Source organism: Neospora caninum, chromosome IX, assembly GCF_000208865.1.
Source record: "Neospora caninum Liverpool complete genome, chromosome IX".
In the NCBI taxonomy this organism is placed as follows: Eukaryota; Apicomplexa; class Conoidasida; order Eucoccidiorida; family Sarcocystidae; genus Neospora; species Neospora caninum.
In genome coordinates, this window is record NC_018390.1 from 1,426,065 (window position 1) to 1,436,066 (window position 10,002).

Sequence of the window (10,002 nt, forward strand, 5' to 3'; positions counted from 1 at the left end):
CCGGAATCCTTTGCGAATCCATCGGAAAACGCGAAGACCGTTTGCTTCAACAATAAGCAATTGAAAAGGTGACTAAAAATATATGGATGTCATGCATGTCCTGTTGCTCCTATAGTTATATCTATCTCTTCCCACCTCTATATATCTCCATCGATTTACATCGACAGATAGAGACGGGAGAAAAGGGGGGGAAAAGAAGAGGCCTAGAGGAGGGACAAAAAAAAACACACACACAGGAGACGTAAGGAGTCGACGTGAGACAAAGGAAATCATAAGAAGAACCAGGAAACGAGAAGCGAATACCCGTAAGAACAGGGAGAGATTCAGGAAGCCGAAGAATCGAAAAGAGAAAAGACAGGATGAAGATGCAGAAGATCCCCCCAAAGAAAGGGCGACGGAAGCAGATGCAGGCGGTAGCAAAAGCTGGACTGGAGAGAACTCGAACAGCAGGGAGATGACGGGGAAAACTTGCCACAAAGAAAGAAGAAAAATGAAGACAAAGGCCTGCAGTGCACACGTCCGTGGAGACGCGCGCGAGCGAGGGGGGTGTTCGGGTGACGGCGCTCCGCGGATGAATCGGAAGAAAACGTCTTCTAGTTCTTGGTGGTTCGGTGGATCGAAGTAAAAAAAAAGAACTCTGTGTTCTCTAGCAAGACATCAATCAAGAAGGAACATCCGGTTCTGGTTCGACTTTTCTCGGCTTGTCTTCCTCTGCATGCTGAGAAAAAAGACCTGGGGGGTGGCCTGTTCTAAAGATCCTTTTCAACACCTTTTTGCAACAGAAGGAAACAGGAGATCCAGAAATACCCGGAATCTCTTTGGTGCGGGATTCACGTTTTTTCGAAAGTCTCTGCAAGGCTGGTCCGAGAAAACCATTTTTCCTGCTGCAGCGAGCGCCAGTCAACTCTGCTCGCCCGGTCTCCGGCTCCGCTGGCCGTCAGCTTTCCGCAGTGACTTCAGCCAAGAGGTCGGGAGGTCTTGACAGCGATCCTCTTTTTTTTCCAGAATTTTCCAATTGTGTACACATAAATCGAGACGGTGTTTACATATCAACGCTCCTTTGCCAAAGTAAGTAAAGCGAGAGAGGAGGGAAGGCCGGTGGCGCTTGTGTCCAAAGCCCGAGGTAGCGGGGGCAGGGTTGTATTCTCGCCTGGACCACAACGAAATCAAGTGTATGTACACACCAAGTTCTTTTACATTCCATTTCTCAGTAGCATTAGTGTGACTCGCTCTCTCTTATTTTGCGTTTCTGGTGGGGATCCGTGTCATTCGTCACAATCTTCTGGGGCCCGCCCTCACCTTCTTCGAACTTTCCCGGCCTTTTCTTGTGTGCTGCCGTCCAGCTTGCTTCTTCTATCGGAGTCGAAACTTGTTGTTTCGGGTGTACATACAGCTGAACATCACGGTGTACATACACGCCAGCGCTCTAGTGTATGTACACCCCAATAGGCGCATTTGTCTGGTGAGTCGCTTGTCGAAAGCTGTTCACCGTGTGACCTCGGGATCGCGTTTCTTTTATCTTTGTTGTATCCTCGCGCTTAGTCGTCTTTCCCTCTTTCGCCCTCCCGTTTTTTGTAATCTTCTCTGTGAGCTTCCAGTGGCTGGGAGTCTTTCTTGTCGCCTCTCCTTCCATTTCCCTGTCACTCCACACCCGCAAACTTGGAGCACCTTTCGTCAGGCATGTTCATGCAACTTTCCGGATTCTCCCGTGGGAAAAGACGCCAGATAGGGGAGGACGATACGAGCAAACGTGTCCATCAAATGAGAAGTTAACATGGAGGAAACGGCCGATCGTGAGGAAGAGGATGTGAGAGAGGGAGAGGAAAACGAGCAGGAAATGCCGGATAGGATGCGAGAAGAGTCGCGCGCTTTTGACGCGTTCTTCGACCAGCTCGTTCATGGTGAGTTGCAGAACCATTTGGGCGCCTGTCCCATCGGATGTGTTAGGAATGCCTTTGTTTCCTTCCAGTCATGTTCTCTCTCTTTGAGCTCCCTGCACTTTGTCCCGCCTCCTTTTTCTCTGTGCCGTTCCCTGTATCTCTTGGTATCTTTCTTCTCTCAGTTCCCTCGCTTCTCTGTCTTGGGCTGCCTTCGTTGGGACTTTGCTTCAGCGCCATCCCTTGAATAGCCTTTTCGTTTGTTCACGTGCTGTGTTGTTCTCCTGGGTTGTGTTTCCCTCTCAGAGCGCTGACGGTCCTACGGTCTCTTCGTACCCTATCTTTCAGTGCTCTCCTTCGTTCAGCTTCGTTTCTTTGCACTGCGCCTCTGTTTCCGTACTTTCTTTTTCCGGTGATCTTTTCTGCCTTTGAAATGCAGAGGCGCGAATGTTTCTGGCCGCGACGGAAAGCAGCGGTTCTCCCTCGCAGGCGTCCTTTGCTTCCTCTTCGTTTGCCCCCCCGGCACCCGCCTCTCCGTCTTTGTCTTCCTCCAGCTTGGTTGGCTCTCTTGGGGAGAAGAGGGCGGAGGGAGCGGCCTTTCATTTGAATCGGCTGAAAGAAGCGGCCGAAAAACTCGCGCTCATCCGCAGGCGAAGCGGGTCTGGAGGCGAAGGAGAGGCGCGGAGAAGGCGAATGCAGGCCGCCGTACGTACATCCGATCCGCGCTCGCGCGCAGCGTTTTCTGAGGCCGGAAATAACTTTTTCATCGCGTCTCACGTCTTTGTCCGCGAGTCCGCGCCTTCAGTATTCACCAGTGCACTGTTGAGCCCTATTTCGCATTTCACGAACGAGTTGGAAATGCAACCGTCCCCGTTTCTTTCTCCATTCCCCTCCCCACCTCTCTTTCTGCGTCTTCGGGCGCGCTGTCTGCGTCTGCGCTATGTCGCTATCTACTCAGTCCCGCCTACAAATGCGGTTGCATGGGCGTGCACTCGTTGTGTGTCTTCCTGCTGGTCTCCGCTTTTCTGTGGAGTCTCTGTACGGAGTGTTAATGCCTCTTTGTTTTTCTCACGTGGCGTCCCTGTGCGTGCAGACGCTGTCACGTCTGGAGGATCAACTCATTCAGGAGAGAGATCGATCAGCGACGAAGAGCAGGAGGTTTTCGTTTCGGAAAAAAGCGGAGAAGCCGGCTCGGGCAGGACCGTCGGCGGCTTCCGCTTCATGCGCGAGCGAGGGAAAAGGAAAGGCCGAGGCGGATCCTATCTCGAATGCTTTGTCGAGTCCGGGTGAAACGCAGGAAGGCACGAGAACCGAGTTAAAGCCAGCAGGGGGAAAACGAGAAGAAGAAGGCGAAGATGACATTTGCGGCGCCCACACAGTCCTCGTCGAAAACAGAACCGACGAAATGTCAGTCGCGAAGATCTTCATGGTTGAGTTTCGGTGTGACTGCCTCATCGGCGTGTGCTCAACTGGCCTCGCCACGAAACATCCATACGACCCGCGGCTTCTCCGTGGACATTCAAGCTCGTTTTAACAGTCTGCATTCCAGTGCCATCCGCACACAACTTTGCCTGTATACATATATATATATATATATATATATACAGAAGAGAGAGTGATAGATGAATATAGAGAGAGGTAGAGAAAGAGACTGACTGCTATTTAGAGGAAGCGAGATGCGTATGTGTGCGTTGCTGTATCCGACTGTATGGTGACCTACGTCTCGCGAACGTCTCGGCTGGCGTGGTGGAATGAGCATCCTGGTGAAGTCGACTGCTGTGAAGATCCTGTGTTTGCCGCTTTTGATAAAACGCCTTCCACAGCTCCCTCGACTTTCTGCAGCGCTGTGCCGACTCTGGATGGTTGTTCTTCGGTCTTGTTTGGCTCTTCTCCTGTTTCGGACTGCGTACCTCTCTTTTTGCATCGCCTCTCACGATGTTTCACATCGAAGGCGACGGCGAGCTTGCCTTCATCGCGCCAGGGTCCGTTTGCTGCTGGATGCGCGACTGGCTCCTGTCGGCTTATACTCGAAGAAGCGTGTTTCCGGCGCGAGCAGAAGCGCCTCTGGGAGGGACAGTGGCGATTGACGAGGGGGTGGCGAGAAGCTTTGAAAGTGCCGGCGGGAAGAATAAGAGACAGAAGAGGAGTTAAGGTTCGACGCAGCACTTGAAAGACAGAGTGAGCCGCTGCTGGTTTTATGTCACTTGTGTTTTTTTGTACAGAATCGTCTTTCGTCCGGGAGACCTCGAAGGGCGAGAGTTGATCCTCCGCGACTTGGTACGCAAGCGTGGGATGAGCTGAACAAACACTCTGGAAGCGAAAAGACGAGAAAGGACGGGCGTAGACTAGGCAAGGACAGGAGAGCGTCCCGGAGCGAGAGGCACAAGGTGGAAATAACATGCCGAGGAGAGCGACACGTGAAGAGGAGAGAGAAAGAGGAAGAGAGAGACAAGTCTAGAAGAGGGAGAGAAGAGAGTTAGAGACGAGTCCCGGGAGGAACAAATCCACGCGACAAGGGCCGGTCTGTTGTGCAGAGTCGAAGTAGCAGGCTTGTCTGGTCAGGCCAAAAATCGAGGACACAAAATTCAGAAAAAATCTGTCGAAGCAGTAAGACAGGGGCGCAGATGGTTCGGATTCTTTTCGCGTTATGCCGTTGCAGGACGAGTGCCTTGTTGTCGTCGCCGACAAAATCCCCGCCGCGCGCGTTCGACGTCTCCGCACATGCCTCGTATTGTACGTCCTGACTGAAAATCGGCCATGAAGCAGAGAACAGCGTTGCTGTACACGTGTCTATAGATAAATACACGCTCATGTATGCGTCTATCGATGTTGGTGTATAGAAGCCAGAGCGAGACGAAATCTCTGTGTCTTTGGGTGAAGTACGGGACCCCAGTCTTCCCTGGAAGCTGAGGACTTCTCTATGTGCTCTGAAGACAGCCCGTTCCTGTCTGTAAATCCCTTTTCGGTCTCAACCCCTTGCCTCTCTTTTCGTCTTCGTCTGTGCCTCGCGGTGCCGTCTGCGTTTTCTCCTCTCTATCCCTCCCTTCTCTGTTTGGTTCTTCGCAGTTTCGCCGACATCTCCAGTTCCCTCTGGCTGTTTGGCTGCACGAAGTCGCTCTTCGCCCTTCAGACGCAACAAGTACGAAGCGACATTTCGGAAGGCAGGGAAAACAGGCAACTGCAAAAGCGCAGAAAAAGAAGCGACTCAGCGGCAGAGAAACCCCACAGCGTCAGGAACACGCGCGTGAACCCAAGAGAACTGAAGCCTAGGTCTGGGGGAGAATAACACCCGACAGGGAAGAGGGAAACGCGCGACAGGACGGAAAAGGAGAGGCAAGAAGAGACAAAGACGAACGTTTGCATGGACGGGGAGACGAAGGCGGATGAATAGCTCGAACACTGTATCGACTGCAAGAATGCAGAAGGGGATGATGCTGCTCGAGATTCGCGTGCGGAACAGAGGTTTGCACCACCCGAATCTTTGGCAGTGGGGTTCGGCCCTTTGGAATTGGTGGCGAAAGGAGGTGTTCCCTTTTCTCTTCAGCTTCGAGTTCACGACAGTCGGGACGTCGCCTTCCTTCTTCGGATCTTCTCGTCCCCGATCATTGAAAGGCAAGTCCCAGTTGGCCATAAACCTCAGCACAAAGCCGTGCGCGGGATGGGTCAACCGTCTCTTCTCTGTTACAGATCTCTCCTCTTTATTTTCTTCTCTCACGCCCTCGCACCTCGACGCACCGCCACTGTCTGCGCATGTGCATCTCCGTGTTTCTCTTTCCCTATCTTTCCCCTTCTCTCCAATATTTCGCATCTCCTGTCTCCTTCTTGTCCGTTTGTTCTTTCCACTCTGTTCCCTCGTTCTGCCTTCCGCCTTGCCTGGCTGTCTCTCCGCCCTCCTTCTTTCCGCATTCCACCGCGCTTCGCTTGCTTTCTCTTGGAACCTTTCCCCGCTTGCGCGCGTCTCTCCTCCAGATCGCAAGAAGCCGTTTTTGGACCACAATTGCTCGAGCTCCGGGTCGTCGCGCGGCACAGTGTTGAAGCTGATCGCACAGAAACGAAGAGAGAAGACGAAACAGCGGAGAGCGAGAGGTGCGCCGTTCCGCCGAGAAGCGAACAGCCGCAAGGCCTCGAGCCAGCCTGCTTGTGGCAAGACGTCAAGGACTTTGACTGGATTAAGAAACAGGTACCCAACGTTTTGCATGCCTCTTTCTGTTTTCGCTCTTTCGCCGTCTCCGCCGCAGCCTCTCTTCCTGCCAGCCGTCCCTCTGCCGTCCTGCGGCTTGGCACGTAGCCTCGAAGCATCACGCAATCTCGCCTCTTCAAATCAAGAAATCCGCGAGAATCTGTTCATCTTCAGCCACGCTGTCGACGAATGTACACGCGCCATCTGCGGCTCGTTCATCCGTGAAGGGCTTGGCTCTCTCCCCTTTTCCATCTTTCTACAGACCTCGAGAGCCTCCGAGCTTGTCTCTTTCCACCTTTTCATGTCTCCGTCTACACCTCTGCTGATTGTCTTCTATGCATACATATATGTGGATATATATATATATATATATATATTTATGTATATGTCTCTGTACATCTTTGCGTGAATCAATGTGGTTTGTGGTTTTCTGCTGGGATACGTCCACTCGCTCGGGCATTTCGGTGCCTTCTGCATTTTCCAGGTGTACATACACCTCTGTGCTTCTCCATTCGAGCCTTAACGGTTTCGCTCCCATGTGCGTCTTTCCCAGGCGTCGCCTCACTGGAAGGCCGTTCCTCTCTGTCCTCCGTTCAACTTTTCTCTCGCGCCTCTGACTCTCCACGTAGAGGCTCAAAACAGTGAGAAATTTCGAGCATTCCCTGCGTCAAGCTCGCCTTGTTCAACGTGACTTGCTTCGGAAATCAACGCTATACCACCTTAAAACTGTTTAGTGAGGTCACGTCCACACCTCATTGCCCCGCCTCATGTATGGTTAGCGCATGCAGGATTCATGATTCATCTCTTTCCACAGACGAGCATATTCATGCCTATGTCTACATCTTTCTCTCTGTATATATGTATATACGGATCTCTATATGAAGATCTATATATACGTATATATATATATATATATATATCACTAGGTCGGCTTGTATCTGCATTGAAAAAAACTATATATGTGTGTCTAGGCGTACCAATGTACATTTATATTTATATATATAGAATCACGTACATTGGTGTGTAAATACAGTTCTAGACTTTGGTGGATACACCCATTTCGGACCAACTGCTTGTCGCGTATGGATTCGTCTTTTGCGCTCTGTAGGCGGTCTCACCGCCCCGCCGCGTTCCGTGCCGGGCCAGGTTTTGGAGCCCAACGCGCCCGAATGGTTCAGCATTGCAGCCTTACGAGCCGCGGCGTCAGCGGGGGCTCTGGCCCTCAGAGCGGCTCGCGAGGCGACGGCAGGGGACAGAAGTGTATCCTTGCCCGAGGACGAGGAAGAAGACGAAATATGAGAAGTTCTAAAAGGAACGACAGTGGAACGTTCTGAAAACCTTAAAAGTCTCTTCCGGTCTCCAATCGTTGTGACTCTCTGGAATAGTCTCATACGTATGCTGAGCGATCTCTCAACCCTGCTAACACAATAGAACTTGGATCCGGTAAAGAAAGACATTCTGCCTCCTTTCCGTCGTTCTGTGGCTGTGTCTATCTTTCTCGTTGTTTAGGAAACGTGTTCGTTTGCCCAAGGTGGCCCACGTTCGCGTGCAGCTGTTGACTGTTTTTTTCTTTACCTTCGACAAACAGGACGCGCCGCCTTTGCGGCTTCTCTCGTTCGTCTCTCGTGTTTTTCTGAGTTTTAAAATCCAACTCGCCCTGGCAGACTTTTTCGATCTGTGTGTTAGCAACCCTGGGGAACGTCTTCTCTCATCTGTGGCGGCGCCCCATCCTCGTGTTTTCCTTTTTTCTCTTTTATTGGTCAATTTCCTTCGTTCTGTGAACTGCGATTCTTTTGTCGTCTTCCCGCGTTATATCTGTCCCTTCTCGACCTTTTTCTCTTTTCTTCCTCGCTGAAAGCCTGTAGAGCTAGTTCTCTCTCGGACGTCTCCGCGCGCGAAACATGTTGCGAACCCGCGTGCAGAAAACATCCTTACGCAGCTTTTCTGCCTCAACTCTCTGTTCTTTCTCTTCTTCCTGTTGTGCAAGTCTCGCTCTTTGGCTTTGTACCCCATTCTCTTCGTCTTCACCTTTTGCCACTCTCTTTTCCTTTTTTCGATTCTCCCTTCTGTCCGTTCTGCCCCTGAGATCCGCACCATCCGTCTCTGTTCTTGCTTCGCGCGATGCACTCGAACGAGCCGTCGTCCGCAGGCCGGAGCCGCCAAGCCCAGCCCAAAGGGCGAGGGAACGAGAGAAGGCAGGAAGAGAATCATCGACAAAGGCGAGAAAGAAGGAAGGCACGAGAGCGATAAAGAGCGAGAGAGAAGGCAACACATGAGTTATGTTCTAGGCGTAATATACGGATTACATAGCCTACGTAGAAGGGAGAAACACCCTGGTAGAACGTCCGACAACACGCCTCCTGAGGGGACACCGCGAAGAGAGAGGAGACAGTCTTGAACCTTCCACATTTTGTCTCAGCTCTGGCCGATAGATCAGCGGTGTGGAGAGAGCGAGAGAAGAGGCAAAGAAAGGAAGCAACGAGAACGGTGTATGCCGCCTTGTTTTTGCAAGACGTGAATATGCTGAGCGAGAGATCAAAGCGAGGTTTTTCTCTCTGTCACCCTCCCTCCTTGGCCAGCGTTTCTCGCTGCTATGAAGTTGCAAAGAGAGCCAAGAAAAGGCTGTCTCTTCGTCTTTCACCCTCTTGTCGCGGATCTGGATATGTCGTGATAAGAAGAAAGTTTTCTTTCGCGGCATTCTCTACATTCGCAAGGCGCAGCGAGCGAACGTTCTTCCACAGCTTTCCGCCACTGTCCTTCTCGGTGTGGCCGTGATAATTTTTCTTCTCATGCTTTCGCCGGAGAAAGCGACTTCACGGTCTGTGTCTAAAAAAAATAAGACAAGGAGTTGAGAAGGCTTCGCCCCCTGGAAACGCGGTTTTCCACTTCGCGGACCTGCCGCTAGCTCTTTTCGCTGTTGTAACTTTCATTGCAGCGTAGGGGGTCTCGCCCTTTTTTTCCTCATGCAGCGAGGCTAGCAGCGTGTCGCGAGTGACGAATCTCTCATTCTGTGCATCTTCTCCGTCTCTCGTCGGCGGTCTTTTCCGTCTCCTTCGCTTCGCTCTTTCTCGCCTTGCGCCTTTTTAGAATGGCCTTTGAGTAGCTTGTTTTCTTGCTGGCTTTTTCTCCCCGGGAAGGAAACGAGGTACGTGCGTCCGTCTTTTCGAGAGGACGAGGCGCGTCTGAGCCCATCGGTCCTCCCGTCTCCATTTTCCGTTCGGCCTTTCCTCCTTCTCTTCCTTTCCTCTTTCTTCTCCTCGTGCTTGTCCGTCTATGCCATCTCCTTCTCTCTCTTTTCGTTTTTCCTTTCCGCTGTTCGTTTCCGGCGCTGTCTCGCATCGGCTGCTTCCCTGTTTCTCGCGCCAGCAAGGGAGGACTCAGGATGGGAAGGCGCGAAGAAGACGAGTGACAAGCGACGAAGAAAACGAAAAGTAAAGAGGAAACCAGAAGCAAAGAAGAAGACGGGAAGCGAGCAGGACGCCGAGTCTTGCGAAACGCGAGATTCGTCTCAAGGTATCCGCATTTTGAACAGCGACAGCCGGCACACAAAACACAAATCGGGCGCAGTCTCGATATGCCCCAGCCCCGCCCCCACGAGATCAGCCGCGTTTGAGAGGTTCTCTTTTCTCTCTAACTCCGCGTCGTCGCCACTGCCCATGCGTAGATGCCCGTCGTGGAGTTGCCCATTCCAGGACAAGAAACAGTTCTTCGCCTTCGGCGGTCTCACGAACGCTCCTGTCTCTTCCAGCGGAGATCTCGCGAAAGTCGCTCCCTGCTCAGCTCGATCGGGCGGGAGCAGTAAGGTACCTAGAATACCTCCGCGGAGCTGTCTTTCTGGAGATGAGAAGCGATCGAGGGAACAGTCAAAAACGTTACTTTGTCTTTCAAGGCTGCTGGGGCTTGCCTTTCTCACGTGCGAAGCGGCAGCTCTTTTTGCTGTTTGAG

At 52.0% G+C, this 10,002-nt stretch overlaps 1 protein-coding gene across 1 annotated transcript; it reads left to right on the forward strand.

Annotated features, from left to right (window-relative positions):
- Nucleotides 1-3,812: 3,812 nt before the first annotated feature.
- Nucleotides 3,813-7,356, forward strand: NCLIV_040280 (conserved hypothetical protein; the record flags this gene model as incomplete). Its single annotated transcript, XM_003880937.1, has 6 exons — nucleotides 3,813-3,859; nucleotides 4,100-4,154; nucleotides 4,537-4,610; nucleotides 5,847-6,057; nucleotides 6,611-6,698; nucleotides 7,166-7,356. 6 exons carry the CDS (start codon nucleotides 3,813-3,815, stop codon nucleotides 7,354-7,356), a joined length of 666 nt encoding a protein of 221 aa, XP_003880986.1.
- Nucleotides 7,357-10,002: the final 2,646 nt, after the last annotated feature.